The sequence below is a fragment of the Mus pahari genome, chromosome 9 (assembly GCF_900095145.1).
Source record: "Mus pahari chromosome 9, PAHARI_EIJ_v1.1, whole genome shotgun sequence".
In the NCBI taxonomy this organism is placed as follows: Eukaryota; Metazoa; Chordata; class Mammalia; order Rodentia; family Muridae; genus Mus; species Mus pahari.
The window spans coordinates 44,683,814-44,699,847 of record NC_034598.1 but is presented as its reverse complement, the minus strand read 5'-3'; the positions used below and the strand labels follow the sequence as shown (position 1 = coordinate 44,699,847).

General features: G+C 59.9%; 1 protein-coding gene across 4 annotated transcripts; it reads right to left on the bottom strand.

Moving 5' to 3' along the window:
* Positions 1-4,120: 4,120 nt before the first annotated feature.
* Positions 4,121-14,246, bottom strand: Midn (midnolin). 4 transcript variants are annotated; one of them, XM_021205245.2, is made up of 9 exons: positions 14,112-14,246; positions 12,143-12,774; positions 11,010-11,097; positions 10,754-10,816; positions 8,762-8,890; positions 8,348-8,665; positions 8,008-8,146; positions 7,072-7,344; positions 4,121-6,142 (listed from the first exon to the last, which is right to left on the bottom strand). In XM_021205245.2, exons 2-9 carry the CDS (start codon positions 12,376-12,378, stop codon positions 5,865-5,867), a joined length of 1,524 nt encoding a protein of 507 aa, XP_021060904.1. In that variant the 5' UTR covers positions 12,379-12,774; positions 14,112-14,246; the 3' UTR covers positions 4,121-5,864. The 4 variants fall into 4 exon arrangements, with proteins under 4 accessions (XP_021060904.1, XP_021060903.1, XP_021060907.1 ...); XM_021205244.2 differs by having other exon boundaries at positions 4,983-6,142; positions 8,008-8,149; positions 14,112-14,245; XM_021205248.2 differs by lacking the exon at positions 8,762-8,890 and having other exon boundaries at positions 4,983-6,142; positions 14,112-14,241.
* Between the last annotated feature and the right edge of the window lie 1,788 nt (positions 14,247-16,034).

Below are 16,034 nucleotides of genomic sequence, written 5' to 3'. Positions count from 1 at the left end.
TGAGCCACCATGTGGTTGCTGGGATTTGAACTCCGGACCTTTGGAAGAGCAGTCGGGTGCTCTTACCCACTGAGCCATCTCACCAGCCCCAATATCCCAACTCTTGGGGCAAGAACAATATACCAGCAGCACTGGCTGCTCTTCCGGGGGGGGGGGTCTGGTGGGCTCCCAGCACCCACATAGTGACTTACAGCCATTTGTAAGTGCAGTCCCAGGGGATTCAACCCAAGTCCTCTGGGGGCTTGCCGGCCCGCAGCCATGAACATGGTGCACATACTTACTCTCACACAAAGCACTCACACACGGGAAAGAAGTCAACTTAAAACAATAAACATAAACAAATGCGAGACTCTTCCTCTTCCTTTATTTCCTGTGGGGAACACAGAACTTCAGGCATGCTAGACCAGCACTTACCACGAAGCTATGTACTCAGCCTGCCCAGATGTGTGTGTGGGTAGGGGTGTGTGTGTGTGTGTGTGTGTGTGTGTGTGTGAGCGCAATTGCCCAGGCTGACCTTGAACTAGCCATCTCAGACCTCATCTTCATCTAGGAACGCTCATTAGGACATGTATGACCCTGGATGCTCAAGAACCAGTGTGGGGTACGGATGAGTTACATGGGTGTTGTGCAGTGGGAGTCAGGCCCAAAGTCCTCCATAAATGCTCCTGGCCTGTGCAGCTGCCCCGAATGTCTGGAGGCCTCTTGGGGAGTGGTGTTGTGCTTCAGTACTGTGGGGCATGACAGCTGTCTGCGGCTGCCTGCTGGGGTGAGGGGCGAGCTCCTTCTTCCACAAGGGCCTGTCCCGCCCACATTCCAGAAGGGTTAGGGGCACCATCTCCTGTTCCCCAACACACACTCCCTGCCTGTTCTCAGAGGACCTCTGACCCATCTCCCTATCCATCCCCTGGACACCCGAAGCAGCAGCTGGCCCCACGTCCGTGGGCTGGGGGGGGCGGGGGGGAGGAGGTTGGAATGTGAGGGGGGGAGGGTGAAGAAGGGGGCGGAAGTGGAGGAGGGGAGGGGTGGGGACAGCCAGTGAAAAGACGAAAATAGAGGGGCTTGGATGGAGACAGAAATAGAAAAAGAAAAAACCTTGAAGGGACCAAGCCAAGGAACCAGCCAGCCTTGCCCTGGAGGAGCAGCGAGTCTTGCAGGTGACAGCCTTCCTCCTCCACCTGGCAGGATGAGAGAGAGGCTCACCTGCCCCGCGTGACACCAGGGAGGACTAGGTGGCCGTGGGTGGGGCTGGAATCAGACTCCTGGGAAGATCTCCACGCCCAGCCGTCGCCAGCTTAGCCTCCTTCCCAAGGCCCGGCAGGAGGGTGGAGCTGTTTGGGGCCCCACGGGGGCGGCTGTGCCCTGCGGGTACCATCTCTGGCCTCCTCCACGGGTTCTGCTCCTCCTAGCTGCCCACGCAGAGCCACCTCCAGACCTCTGACATCTCAGAACTTACTGCCAGGTCCCCAGGTCCCGACTGGAAAGTGGCCACCCCTCCCCCGAGGGGACTCCAGACTCTGGCAGTAAGCCATGACCCGTAGTGACCTCTCTCTGCCCGCCCCCGGCTGCCTGGTCACAGAGACCTGCCCATCTGCGAGGTTACCCTCTTGCGGCTTTGGCAAACACCACCATTCCTTGTCGCCAGCCTCTACTCTCATCTTCGCACCCTAGGCCAGCCTGGGCATAAGCTCCGACTGGTTTTGACCTTGTAGTCATCCTCAGCCTCTAGAGTGTGCGCCACCCACCTCTCCCTGACTTCTTTAAGGAGACCACGGGCAAGGACAGCTGATGATGACCTGGTGTCCCTGACCGGGGGTCGTTCTCTGCTCATCCAAAGTGCGAGCATGCACTTTAAGATCTTTGCCCTCCCCATCCTCCATCCCTTCCATCAGCCCTCGCAGCTTCTTCCGGATGATTGGAATTTCGTGCAGTGCAAACCTGTTCTACTGTTTCTGCCTCCACCTCCCAAAGGATGATTATAACCAGGGTCATGGCCAGGAGCCCCACCCCCATCTACTCAAGTCTAGACTTGGGGGATCTCCTTCAAGGTTCTTACCAGCTTTTCTTTTTTCCTATCTCGTTAACCCCTTCACAGCTTGACCTGAATGCAGCCGCAACACACCCTATCGCTCTTCCAACAACACATGGCAAACTCCTATTCGTCCCGCAAAGCCCCCTCCTACAGGTTGCCTTCCATCCTCAAGTCCTCCCAAGAGGCAGGGAACTGTAGGAGAGCGGGGTAAGGTCAACTGGAAGTTGATGCGGCAGGAAATGCCAGCGTGCAAAGCGGGGGTGCTCTTGGCACGCCTGTGCTGGGGGGTCCACGTGCGACGCCCCCAGTGACGCCCCCTCTTCCGTCCCCGCCCAGCAGCAGCCGTCAAGCCTGCGTTGCGAATCCCGCCCCCAAGTTTGCATACACGCGGGCAGAGGGGCGGAGCCCCTGCACCTCCCCGCTCGGGCACTCGGCTTTGCTAGGCTAAAGTCCCGCCTCCAGAAGGCAACCTCGAGCTATTGGTATTTCTAGAAGACGGAAAGGAGGTTTCACCAATGAGCACTTTCCAATGGGGCGGAGCTAGGGCCGAAGCTCAGGCGGGGGCGGACGGGGCGCCCTCCCCGCGATGACGTCGGGAGCCCCTCCTGCCGCGTTGCCCTGACAACCGCGTTTCCATCTCATCGGGTTTCCGGGGGGGGCGGCCCCCTCCCATTCAGCTTTTTCCTCAATGGGGTGTTGTGGGGGGAGCGGAAGGAAGTGAAGGGCCTACCCCGCCCCTGTGCGATTTCGGCAACCATTGCTGTCTGAGCCTCAGTTTCTCTCTCCTTACCTTGGGGCTAGGGTGATTTTACCCTGGGGTTGTTGGTCCATACGCGCTGTGCAGAAAGCACTGTGGTCTGGGGGTGTCAGATCCTCACAAGGTTGTGACATTAGACTCCCCAACACCTCTAGGACAGACACCTCAAGGATCAGGCCTTGAGGTGCCCTGGGACATCTCCTCTCATCACCCTACTAGTGGACTTGGTTGGCAGATTCCTGCCTGGGTAGTGATGCAGGCGCCTCGCCTCCCTTCCTGGTCCCTCGTGTAGCCCTGAGCTACAAGGGGCAGCTGCCCTTCCCCCAAGCGGGTTCTTCCCACCCTCACCTATGTCCTGTGCCCTCAGATGTCCCCAAACATTTGAGCCCAATGACCATGAACTCTCCAGGGATCAGGACATCCGCCTTCCTGGTGTGGGCGGGCACGGGAGGACTTGGGGGTTACTTGGGGAGGGAGGAGCATACCCTTGGGGAAGGCAGCTTTTCTCACCCAGAGAAGCTCAGGGCGAGGACTAGCTTCCAACCACAGGCCTAAACCACCAGGCCCAGCACCGTGTTGGGGGCCAGGGGGCTCAGTTTTCTGGGCTGGAAAATGGGAGTGTAATTACTTGTGACTGTAGGCCTGGGGAGCACTGACCAAGAGAATTAACAGTCTGAGAGAGAACTAGTCTCAGCCCTGCCCCGAGAAGCACCTTATGGGGCCGTGAGGAACACCAGGTTGGCTTCCTGATGGGGGCAGGAAAAGGTGGGTGTCCACCTTGGCAAGTTCCCAGGTGTAACCAGAGACTGTTGTGCCCAGATGGGGCATGGCTGGAGCAAAAGCCTGGAGGTGCATGATCCTTACGGGTGGAATGCGCAGGTGTGGCCACCGAGGAGAGGCAGGTCACAAGAGACTGGTGAGGTCTAGCTCCCTGAGAACCTCAAGTCACAGCGCTGACTCCCTTTGCCTGGCTGCCTGGCTTGCAACTCTCACAGGCACTTCCCAGTTTCTGGGCTGGAGCAAGGCCTCCCACTCCTGGGAGCTGGGAAGCCCTGCCCCGTACTGACTCCCCAAGTTCCCGTCTTCAGCCCACTTCAGAGCCAGGAACTGAGGGTGAAAGCATCGCCCAGGGCAGCCCCGGCCCCACGCCCAAAGGTACTTCCGTCCTTGGGTAGCAGGAAGTGGCCAGGCCCTCCCCCCCCTCCGCCCTAAGCAGCTTCCTGCCGGTCCCAAGCTGGGGAAGCTGCTTGGGAAACCATTTGCAGGAACTAGGGCTGGCTACTCACCAGACAAGGGGCCTGGGGAATCCTAAAGGACCAGCCAGGGGCCAGAGGTCATGTCTCATTTTCGTTTATTTGAAATTCGGTGCTCGTGTAAGCTTTTCCTTTTCCCCTCAAATTTTATTTCAATAAAAGGAGACTTGGGCGAGGTGGATCCCCCACAGCCGGATTCTTCCCCCCTGAGGGTGGCTAATGCTATCTGGGGAATCGTCATAGGAAGAGAGAACTATGGGTGGGCTCCTGCTTGAGGCCTCCACCCTCAGCCCAGTGGACATATCACAGGCAGCTTTAAAAAATAAATCCTAAAAAAAACCCCAAAACACACATTTAAATAGGTATTCAAGACAGTTTTAAAAAATGCACCCACTCACCCCCCTCCCTTCTCTTTTTGGAAAAAAACAAAACAAAACAAAAACAAAAACCAAACCAAATTCTCGCTTGGCCTACCGTTCAGGATCCCCTTCCCACCCCCACCCCCCCCAAAAAAAACCTTTACAGCTAGTCAACACACGTTCACATCCCAAACCATTAAGGTTTAAACACAGTGGGGGCAGAGACAAGGACGGGTTCACAGCCTAGAACAAAGGAACCGTGGACAGGTGGAGTCTAGACAACATGGACAGATGTCAGGGGCGGGCACACATCCCATTTATCACAAAATCTCAAAATGTGGAGGAAAAAAACTCCCCACAGGATTCACCCCTGCTGTATCAGCCCCAACTCAAGCGGAGGGCTCACCTATGGAGCCAATGTGGACCCGCAGGGTGCCCTCCCCAGGGTGGAGTTAATGCAGTCACAGCGCAGCACCTCTCTTCCCATCCCTAGCTACAGGCTGGGCCTGGAGAAGAGGTACAGGGGTGTCTCTCCGGGCCCCCCTCCTATAACCTACCCCAGTTTCTTTCTTTCTTTTTTTTTCCCTAGAGGATAGCAACCATCACTGGCTCAGTGAGAAAAATGAAATCTATAAATAGTCCCCCAAGCTCCATTGGGAAAGAAGGTTAAGGAAATAAGTGGGTGTGTGGAGGGAGGAAAGACGGCGAGGCCAGTGTCCAGAGAGGGTGGCCCGAGAGGCTGGTCTGTCCTCGAGAGGAAAAGAGGCATACCCCACCCCACCCCACCTGACCAAAGAACAGCCACTTGCTTCAGCTTTTTCCATCCAACTAGCTTTTGTGGCAAGAGCAAGGCCAGCCAGGCATAGCGGCAAAGGCCCGTCATTGTAGCACTTGGGAGACTGAGGCAGGAGGAAGGCTGTGAGTTATGTGGGCTTCGTGGACAAAGGTACCCTCTGTGAGTCTATCAGCTTTCCGGGGCGGGAGGGGCAGGGGATACAGCTGGCCTGGAATGGTGGCCAAGTCTGCAGACTGGGGTGGGGGTGGGACTCATCCTGGGGTCCCCAACCCTCATCTGTAAAGTGCTTGGAGAATCTACATTGAGTTAAAAACCTGAATTGGGTTATGGAAGGGGGTGGGGAGAGCTAGGCAGAGCGGAAGGGCTGGGGTGGGTGGCTTCCTCCGTCTGGGCCATCTGGGAACAGACTGCTACATATTTGGAGCTGGAGAGGTGGGAGGGAAGGGCCCTGTCGCAGAGGCCGTGACCATGGTAAGGGAAGAGAGTGGGCATGTGACCAGGGATGCAGGGCAGACAATCGGGGAGCTAAAAAAGAATCAGAAAGGCTGGTAAGTGGCATCGGAGGTGACCTCGTGCCCCCCAGAGCTGGGCCGCTCAGCGTCCAGTCTGTGGCGTCCTCCTGCCCCGTGTATGGGATAGGGGATATTCAGCCCCCAGGGGACTGGATCCTTTAAGCCACCACAAACTCGGACTGGATGTCCGGGTTGACTTCAGGCTTCCAAACGGAGTCCTCGAAGTCGAGGCCCAAGCCTGTGGCCTCACTGGGGCTACCTCCACCCCCACTGCTGCTGCTGTCGCTACGGCCAGCTTTGCGGCTGGGGGTCCAGTGGTAAGGCCCCCGGGCGTCCCGCCGTGCCTTCCTGCGCAGACGCTTCTGCTGCAACAGGAGCTGGAGGCGTTCCACTTTGCAACGCGTGGCGCGGTTCTCTGTCTGTCGAAGACGGTCTCCTAAAAGGAGATAGACACCTGTTAATCTTGAGGCTCATTCTGAAGGGGCTGGAGCATCAACTGCTGACAGCAAGGACCTCGCAATGTACAAGGAAGCACGGGGCCGGTCTTTCTCCTCCAGTTACTGGAGCATGCTGGGAGAGCAGGCAGGTCTGTGGGCTGAGTAAGCGTTGCACAGGGGTTTAGTCACAGAAGAAATGCAGGAAGTCAGCTGGGCTCTGTGGTGCACACCTTTGATCCCAGCACACAGGGAGGAGGAGAAGCAGAGGCTGGGAGATCGAAGTGAGTCCCAGGACAGCTAGAGTTTCCAATAACACCCGGGACCAAAGAGCAAAAGGAAAAAAAATATGCATGGTATGGTTTGATACACCTGTCACCAGTTATCTAGGAAGCAGAGAAGAAAACTCAAGTTCAGGAAAACCCCTCTGAAAACAACAGGGCTGAAGACTTGATGGAGAGAGAGGAAGCCTGGGGAGAATTCCCAGGGAGGGGCAGGGGGGCCTTGCTAATGACAGAAGCCAAACAAAAAACCCTACAAGAATCCTGCTTCCAGAAAAAAAATGGCACAAAGCTTGTGCCTCAGTTTCCCACTTGTGAACAGGGCAGGTGATCTAGATAGGGCATCGTGTAAACCATCCCACAGCCTGGGTTGGGGTGGGCTAAAACTGAGTCAACCATTCAGGGGAAGTGCCAAAGGCCATCTGGAGAGGGGCCTGGGGTGGGGGGAAGGAAGTGGAGGGAGCACTCCAGGGCTCACAAGGGGACACTGTGCAGCAACAGTTGCCTCCTTTTCTGCTAGCTAGGGAAGGTCTGGGGGGAAGCAGCTGCCAGCTCCAGGAGGTCCCCTGGCAGGTCAGCTGTCCCCTCAGGAGCCAGCACACACAGAGACAGCCTTGAGGAGAGGGAGGCTGGGTGGGGGTGGGACTCACCAGGGGGCTTGCACATTCGGACCTGGCTCTGGCCCTGGAGCAGGGATGTGGGGGATGTGGCTGCCAGCTTTTCACAGGAGGTAGTTTTGGGGGTGAGGTCAGGGGCCGGTGAGGCAGGTGAGCACTGAGCGTGGCAGCGGAGCTGGGTCAGTGAGGGTGGCATGCCCTGGTAGTGCCTCGTGGCACTTAGGAGGTCATTGAGTATCTGCAGAATGGTGCCGATGTCACGCCGAGGCCGCCCACTGCTGTCCTGGCAGTTGGGGTGTAGTGTGCCTGCAGGAGGAGAGAAAGAGGGTCATGAGCCCAAATTGTCAGGGTTCTAGCAGGGTGTCAACAAGAGAAGGCAGACACACCTGAGCGCACTGAGGGCACGCAGGCGCCCTGGTCTGGTGCTATGCACCTGTCATCCAGGCTACTCAGGAGGGTACAATGAGGCCTCAAACTCTAAGCCAGGGCTGGGCAGTGGTGGCGTACACCTTAATAATCCCAGCACTTGGGAGGTATGGGCATAGGCAGAGACAGACAGATCTCTGCAAGTTCAAGGCTAGCCTGGTCTACAGAGTATGTTCTAAGACAGCCAGAGTTACGGCGAAAGACCATCTTGAAAAACACAAACAAAACCAGACAACAAAAATCCCTCCTATCCAGGTGGGGGAACTAAGGAAGATCCTATCTCAAAAAAATAAAAGAAAACAAACCCCCCAAAACCCCAAGGAGGCTTGGAGCTTGATGCAGGGTAGAGCCTCTGCATAGAATCCCCCACTGGGGAAGAGGCTGAGGGCGTGGCTCGGCAGCAGGGTGGCCTAGGCACTATCCCAATGTCCCAGTGCAGCACACAGAACCACAGTCACACACAGGTGCATGGCCCAGACTCCAACCAGAACAGGGGATCTCAAGTTTGAGATGCCTACACTACTTGTGCTTGGTGACACCTACCAGAGAAGGTCCCTGAGAAGACCCCTGGAGCATGGTTCACGAAGCTCTCAATGACCGCACCAGGTTTGCGGGATCGAGGGGTGGGGCTGCTGCCCGGGGTCGAGGTGGCATTGCTGCTGGCGGGTGGAGAACAGTCCATCTGCTGGTGGGAAGATTGGCAAATGGGTATTGTCGCGATGGGTCCACTCCTCGGCTGATTTCCCAGCCTCTAAGGCAGTCAGCGTCAGAGACTGTTCAGGCCCCAGACTTTATCAGCTCAACAGTGTTTGATACAAGACTACGGCTGGAGCCCTCAAAATCTCCCCTGGGCAATCAGTATCTGCACCCTCTGCATTCTCACCTCAGGACAGGTTGTGGAGGCTGCGTGGGATCGGAAGGAGCCAGCGGTGACAGGTGAGGGGGAGACGGGTGAGGAGGGGCTGCTGGATACTGGGGGTACACGGGCGGCACTGGACACCGGCCTACAAGGCGAGGACACTGGGGTGGCTACACTGGAGTCTCCCCGGGCGGCGGCGGCTGCAGCGGCGGCGGCAGCGAGCACATGGCGGTGCTGGAGTGGGGCGTGCTGGGCCGCCAGTTGCAACTGTACAAACATCATGTGATCTCCAACTCGCAGGGCCAGGGTCAAAGGCGAGCGGCCTGACAGAAAGTCACTGACCTGCAGAGACAAGTGGGGACCCTCATCAGCCAACACGGCTCTCACCTACGATGCCCCCGGCCCAACCCTGCCCAGCTCTTCCCCGCAGTATGTGACCTGGGGCCTCTCGCCGCCCCTCTCTGGGCTCTGGGGTCCCTGTCGGTGCCACGGACGCTTAAATAAAATCAATCTGTATTTCCGGAAGCCTCCTCCGGCAGCCCGGCCTGGCCCGGGTGTCGCTGGGGGCTGTGGGGGGGGACAGAGGTGGGTCAGATTGGAGCCTCTGGCTCTTTCCAGCCAACTTGGGTCCTTTAAAGGGGAAACTGAGACCAGAAGGGGTGGGGCCCAGCGGATGGTCACTGCCCTCCCTGAAGTGTCACATACCTGTCCCTTTCCCACCTCAGTGCCCAGATCCCGTCTGCCTTTGAATCTAGCAGAGGAGGACCCTGTCAAGCCTTCACAGCTAAGCCGTACCAAAGGCAAGCTGAATCCCGGAGGGACTCCTCGGTTAACCTTTGCTTTCCCAAGATAAATATTTATGTGTCCTAGGCTGTGAGAAGACAAGGGGAAACCTGGAGCCTGTCCCCAAGGGCCTCCACATGCTCTGCTAAGCAGCTCTCTGACCTGCTCACACACCCCCCCACTCTGTGGGGGCTGACATGTGGGATTACCTGACCCTTGGATACACTGGGCACCCTCCCTCCCACCTCTGGGGCCCTGGCCATCAGCCTTGTTCTCTCCAGAGGCCAGGGTGGGGGGGCGGAGGTTTCTGAGAAGTGACATAGAGGCTATGAGTCACAGCAGACCGCCTGGCAGAACTCCCTCCCCTGGCTCTGCTGGCAGGGGGCTGGAGGAACCTCTCTCCCCTTGGGGCCCCGAGGGGAGGGGACAAAGAGCTGAGTGGGGAGGGAGGCAACAGACCCCGAAGTCCCCATCTTGCCAGCCAGAGCCTCAATCCTACCACCCTTCACCGGGAAAGGCCTGAGCACCTGGGGTCACCCCTCTCCCCCATGGGGAGGGCAAATGGGAGGCCAGGTGAGAATTTCCACTGTGGGAATCTCGAGGCCCCACCCACAAACCCCCCTCTGACTTCCTCATACCAGGCACATCCCCCACAGGCCAGCAGGCAAATCTGCTCAAAGTTGGCCCAGAAAAAAGCCCCTGCAGTCTGGTTTCTAGAACCTCCTTGTTCTCCCCAGACCCCTCCCACAGAGGCAGGACCACCCAGCTCCTGAGCCCGTGTGCCCCCTATACCAGGAGGCAGGACAACAGAGCAACGGAAAGGTTTCCTGTATGTAGGCCCAGGCAGGGGAGTCCAGGGACCTTGTCCAGTCCCCCTCATCAAGCCAAGCAAGCAGCAGTCTGTACGCACCCCCCAACCCCCCCCCCACTGCCCAGGGCAAGCTAAGGACGGCTGTGTCACTGTACTGGAAAAGCTAGTGGCTGCTAACGAGGAGGGCCCTGTCGTGGCCAAGAATCTGAGAAAAGGAGGAAGGAGGGGAAAGCCCTCAAAACTGGGAGTCCTCCTGAGAGCCAGCCTCCCTCCTGGCTGCTTACTAAATATTTTCTTAACATCCTGCGGAGACCTCCCTGGCCCAGGGCTGGGTGCCCCTGCCTGTCCCTCCCCGTGTTGGGGCAGAGAACAAAGACCAGAGAGAGGAGGAGGGAGACTCCCCCCTTGCACTGGCAGAGTAAGTTTTGCCATCCTGTTCTCACAAAGGTGAGAAGGCATGGAGTGCCTCATCCTATGGGCTGCATCCTCCACAGTGGGAGAGTTTATGGGGCCTGTAAGCCTGGCCCAAGGTCACCCACAGTCAGGGCTGGTCGAAAGACTGCCCCCCCCCCCACCGTGGCAGCCACCGTGGGAGAGAAAACTTCTCAAGGTCAGGTGGTCAGGTGCTGGGGGAGGCAGGGAGGAAGAGGAAGCGGGGTGACCAGGCCAAGCTGGCACCAAGGCGGGGCTCTCATCCCCTCCCCCACAGGCCACCAGGGAAGTACAAACAACCGGAGACTCTCTAAGGGTGTCCTGAGAGTTGCCAGGTCCCTAGGTGTGGCCACTGCCTCTAGTCCCCCCCTCCCCTTGTTAGGGGGAGGGTGGCGGGTCCTTACCTGGGTCTCGGTCAAACTTTCCAGGGCTTGCATAACCGACTGTTCCGGCCTCGAGGCCTGGGACTACAAAGAGAGGGACGGAAGAGTAACCTCAGAGTGGGTTTAGAGCAGTGAGAGGGGGGTCGGGGGGGGGGAGCCTTGCGTGCTAGGGGCGGTGGGAGAGCTCTTTGCAAGGGGAAGATGGTTGGTGCATTTGTGGAGTGAGGTGGCCAGGGGATTATAAAGCCTCCTGGGCACGCGCCCCTCAGTCATTTACCATGAGGCCAGCTTCCACCGTGGGCACGAGCGTCAACTTGCTCCCATCCCCCACGCCGAATTCCTGCAGCTTCCCCGAACTGAGCCGGCTGGGGGTAGGAAGGAAGAGGGTGAGACGGGAGACAACACAGAGACGCGGAAGCGGAGGCCGAGAAGGAGGAGGAGGAGGGCTGTGCCTGCCCAAGGAGAGGGGAGGACAGAGGAGCGTTTCCCACCCCACCGCTCTCCAGGCCCGAGTGCCTGTGGGGAGGCCTACTGGCCCGGGAGCCCCCTAAGCCATGACACTTAACTCCAGGTGAAAGCACTAACCCATCTGCAAGAGACAGGAGACTCTGCTATCACCTGAACCCCCGTGGGCTCTTTGCCACCCTCCCCCGCGCCTCTCTTCAGGCCAGTTCCTGCCTACAACTCTCCAATTCTTGCCCGGGCTCGTCTTTGTGGGCGCCGCGGGGCTCCGGCCCTCTTAGAGAGGCCTTCGGGGGCTCGGCCGACCCAGGCTCCCCCTCCTCCCTCGCCGGCGCAGGCCCGCTGCTCAAACAAAGGAGACCCTCCCCCTCTCGCCCCTCCCCCACTGGGGCCCCTCCGCTGGGGATGGACATTGCGTGTCCCCAGAGGCCCGCCAGGGGACGAGGGGGGGGGAACTCCCCGGCCTGGAGGCGATTTAAATACCAGGTGAGGAGGAGGTGTGGGGAACCGAGAACAAAGGGGGGTAGAGAGACGCAAGTGATGGGGAGACAGCCAGACGCAGAGGGGGCCGCCAAGCAGATGCGGAAGCGGCGAGACCGCCGGCATGAGAGGGGGTGGCTGTCCCCCCCCAGGCGCACAGAGAACGGACCCCTCCTCGTGCCATCCCGAGGGCCCACAACTCCCCTGTCACCCCTGTATTTCCCGTGCACCCTGGGACACCGCAGGGCGCTCCTGCCTTTGTGCAGACCCCGGCGGGGGAAGGGGCCCAAGCAAGTAAGGCCGAGCAGAGGGCGCCCGAGAGCGCGCGGCGCGCCCCCGCCCCCCCGCCCCCCGTCTGGCTGCCCCTGCTTCCCCGCGCGGCGCGCTCTTTGTTCCCGCCCGGGGCCCGGGCCCGAGGGGGCGGCCCGGTGCCAGGGGGCGCGCAGGCGGGGGCGGCGCTCTACCTACGTGTCTTTGTGAAGCAGCGCCAGGCGTTCCTTGGGTACTTTGAGGCGTTGGGACAACCTTTTGCGCAGCCCTTCCACGGTCTCGTCGTGGGGCACGGACAGGTCGTAGCGGGTCCCCGTGGTGCTGTGGATCGCCAGGCTCATGGGTGCGGCCGACTCCGTGGCCGTGCTCAGCTCGCAGGCGCCGCCGGGGGCCCCGCGCCGGCAGCTCCGGGCACCGCCGGGCTGCGGCTCCATCCCCGGCGCGCGCTGGAGAACTGGGGGCCTGCGGGTCGCCTCCAATCCTTGCCGGGACTCCCCCGCCGAAACAAGGTCCTCCTCCGCTCCGCGGGCGCCCAGGGAAAAGAGCAGTGCGTGCGCCCCTTGGGGAAGGTCCCAACGTTAGGAATTGAGCTGGCAATCAAGAATCCGAGTGGTGCTCCGGGGTCGTGTGGGATCCTTGGGTTGCGCCCCGGGGTGGGGTCTGTGATCCGTTTTCAAGGGCGGATGACAGCGACCTGGGTACGGCACGGGGAGGGTCCTAGAGAAACGGGGCAAGCTATCCTGGTTCGCACGGTGCTTGGATCCCTCTCGGGTCGTGCTACCCCGCGCGTCCCTTCCCTTAGCAACAGCCGCAGCCGCCGCTCGCAAGATCTGGGGGTGAAAGTAGGAAGAAAAAAAAAGTTATCATGTATCAACGTTCCAATGGGCGGGACCACCGCCCCCTCCCATTCACTACTTACTCCGCCGGCCTGGCGGCGGCCAATCAAAACACACAGACCGCCCAGTCCGTCGCTCTACCGGGCCAATGAGAATCGCCGCGGGGCTACCCCACGTGGCAGCGAGACCCTCCCTTTCTCTCCGCCCCGTCCCTTCTGCGTCCAATGGAGATGCCAAAAGGGTTGGACTGATGCCGCTCCTGACCAGCCCCCGCGACCCCCCGCCCGCTCCCAGAGCCATTCATAAGGCCCAGAGACCTTAACAAAGGGCGGGCGGGCCCTGAGGGTAGCGGACTGGAGTTTGAGGACTTAGCACCCTCCCTCCCCGCCCCTGTGCGCGAGCCTAACCCCTTCAGTCCGCAACGGGAGCGGTCTGAAGAAAAAGCAAGGAGCCGGCCATTGTTCCCGACTAAGGAACAGGAAATCGTGGCGCCTCCCCGCTGGGTCTGTCCGGGAAGCTACAGTCTGCGGAAGCTGTCGCTTGAGCCCTGAGCCTCATGGTCAAGGGTCGCGAGCTGGCCTCTCAAGGACAGGGCCGTCTTCCGCCCCCGTGGGTGGGTGGATGCAATGATATTGGAGAACTTGGGCGGAACCCACAGCTTGGGCAGGGCCCTGCAGCTCGGTGACGTGGCTTTGATTAGATCCGTCCCTCCCGAACCAGTGTCACTTCGCGTCCTAACCTAACTCACCCTCAGTTTTTTTTCTGACTTCCCCCCCTCCCAATCCCGGGTCTGCCCGTTTCCCGAGGTGTGCCCGCCCAAGGCGTGACGTGATGCGGCGTCCCCGGCTGCGCCCGCGCGCGCCCCGCTCCGGGCAGCGGTGAGTCAGCAGCCCCGGCGCGCCCTCTGCAGTCCCCGCCCGGGAGCGCTGCCCGAGTCCCGGGGGAGGAGTGCCGTGCGTCTTGGCTGGGGAAAGGGGGTTAGAGAATTGGGGGTCTGCATGTGGGGAGGGTCCGTCGAGAACCTTTATACTTAACATGCAGAGAAGACTAAGACCGCACATAAAGGGAAACTGAGTCTATCTACAAATAGTTCAAGGTCACTGGCTGGAAAGGCAGAGTGCGGGGGGGGGGGGTTATTGGGGGGCGTGGGCTGCAGTCCCGCCAGGGCGGTGCCCACAGCGCGCGGCCCCTCCCACTCCACAAGTTGGAGGGTTCCCGGTCCTGAGGCACCCTAGGTGCCGATGGTTCAGAGAACAAAGAGTGGGGCAGCCTGAGAAGTTTACGGCGGGTGGGGGCGCCTCTCCGCTTCGTGCGGCCCCGCCCCTACTCACCCGGCTCCGTAGGTCCTGGGTCACCACTGCTCCAGTTGACCTGCATATGGGTCGTGGCGAGAGGTGGCCGTGCCGGTCTGGGGCCAGGCGGGCGGCCCCTGAGCCTTTATCCGCGCCGCCTTCCCTGGGGTGGAGTTTGGGCGGGCAAGGGGCGGGGGGCCGGGCTATGGTGACGCATTCCCTAACCCCCCCACCCCCAGCCTGCTGGCTTGGACCGGGACACCGGCCCTAGGGCTTCACAGCACCCACAGAGCAGTGCCTCCCGGGTGTCACCGGCCTGGATAATCCTTACCTCCCCAAGTACTGGGGTGCACCTCACAGTAGGATGGGGGGGTCTGGCCTGTTTTCCTGCTCCGCCCCCTTTCCTGTTGGCCTGGTGCTTCCGCCTGGGGGCGCCCGCGTGTGGAAGGGGGGGCGGAACGGTAAGGGGTTCCTTAGTCAGCAGCCTGGGTCCAGGAAAACAGGGCAGTGTCACCTGCTAGGCAGTAGGTGCCCCTGACAGCTGCCTGGCCTCCTCATCCTTTAACGATGACCTCAGAGGCCATTTCTGTGACGATTCATCCATCCCTGGCCTTGCCTAGGCCAGTCACCTGTGTGACCTCTGAGTAGCCCAGTCCCTAACGAACCCTACACGGGTCCCAGAAGTCAGCTCAGATCAGTGGGCTTGGCCAAATGTGTCTGTATCTCCAGGCCCCTCTGGGCCAATTACAAAGTACCAGACAAGCAAAGGAAGGCCTTCTGCAGCCACACATGTGTCATCTGTCCTCGCAGCAGAGGCATCTGCACACACTGACCCTGGACTTTGGGGTGGATACTCACCCACCCTATGGATCTAGAAGCCAGCCCTTTGTCACTTGAGTGGCCTCCAGGCCGCTTCCTGAAGATGACTTTGAGTGTGGCCAGACCCTCCATCACTTCCCTAACCTCCATCTCCTGTCCACTTATGCGGTCTCCTGCACTTATCTGGTCTGAGCACCACCACCACCCTGGGTGCCCCTCCCAGGCTGGTTCCTTCCTAGGTCACCTTCCTCTCTGGCTGATCCCTCTGGACAGGCATGCTGGGCCCCCAAGCAGACGGGCGTGCCCCGACACTCCCAGTCTCCCAGGGTCACGGACAGGCCAGGGAACCCGTGGAGGCCCGGAGACTTCGAGGGATGAGCAGGAGCTTGTTCAGAAAGACGTACAAACTGAAGCTGTGGAGTGTGGAGGTCAGAGGCAGGTTTTGCCTCTGGAGGGACCACAGGGAAGGGACAGGTGAGGTGGGCTGGCTCTGACACCACTCAGTCTGAAAGCCAGTGTAATAAAGGCAGGGTGTCCAGACTTCCCGCTTCCTGTCTCTTCTTCCTGTGTGGTCCTTTGTCCTTAGCGTGAAGCCCAAGACGTTGCCCAGGCGTTGCCTCCAGGAAGGTCCCAACCTCCAGGCTCTCAGTCCCGCCCTACCGTCCCAGGACACAGCCCAGCCAGCACAGGCTGTCCTGTCCTGAGGCCAGGCTCCAAAGCTCACACCTCCTCGTAGGGGGTACCTCCACAGGTTGTGGTGGGGAAGATATGAAGGATTCACACTACAAGATGTACTAGGCCAGGCCAGACTGCTCTGAGGGCCTCCTATTGACATCTGTCCAGCCCCATGACCTCAGAGATCTCTGTGGCCCACACACCGCTGAGCTGGGAATGTGGGGCTGTCGGTGACCATGTTGTGACTTATCTTGGAATACCCCCAGGCTGCAAGTGTCAGAAGGGAAGGGTTCTAGCACACTCATGCCCAGATCAGGCACATGTGGCCATAGGGAGTCACCCACACAGGGCCCTGATACAGTGTGGTGATTGGCTTCAGTCAGGCCCTAGCTGGCCTGGTCCCGGTCCAGGTGTTTCAGATGACCCCGTGATGGCAGGCTCAGGCTCAGACCTACTCACCACCCTCAA

What these genes read in the sequence shown, in the direction of transcription:
- Midn (XM_021205244.2), bottom strand. Translation starts at nt 12,378, where the DNA reads ATGGAGCCGCAGCCCGGCGGTGCCCGGAGCTGCCGGCGCGGGGCCCCC. An exon ending in CTTCTCAGGGACCTTCTCTG is followed by an intron (nt 7,345 to 8,007) that starts GTAGGTGTCACC and finishes CTCCTCCTGCAG; the next exon opens with GCACACTACACCCCAACTGC. An exon ending in CCGAATGTGCAAGCCCCCTG is followed by an intron (nt 6,143 to 7,071) that starts GTGAGTCCCACC and finishes ATCTCCTTTTAG; the next exon opens with GAGACCGTCTTCGACAGACA.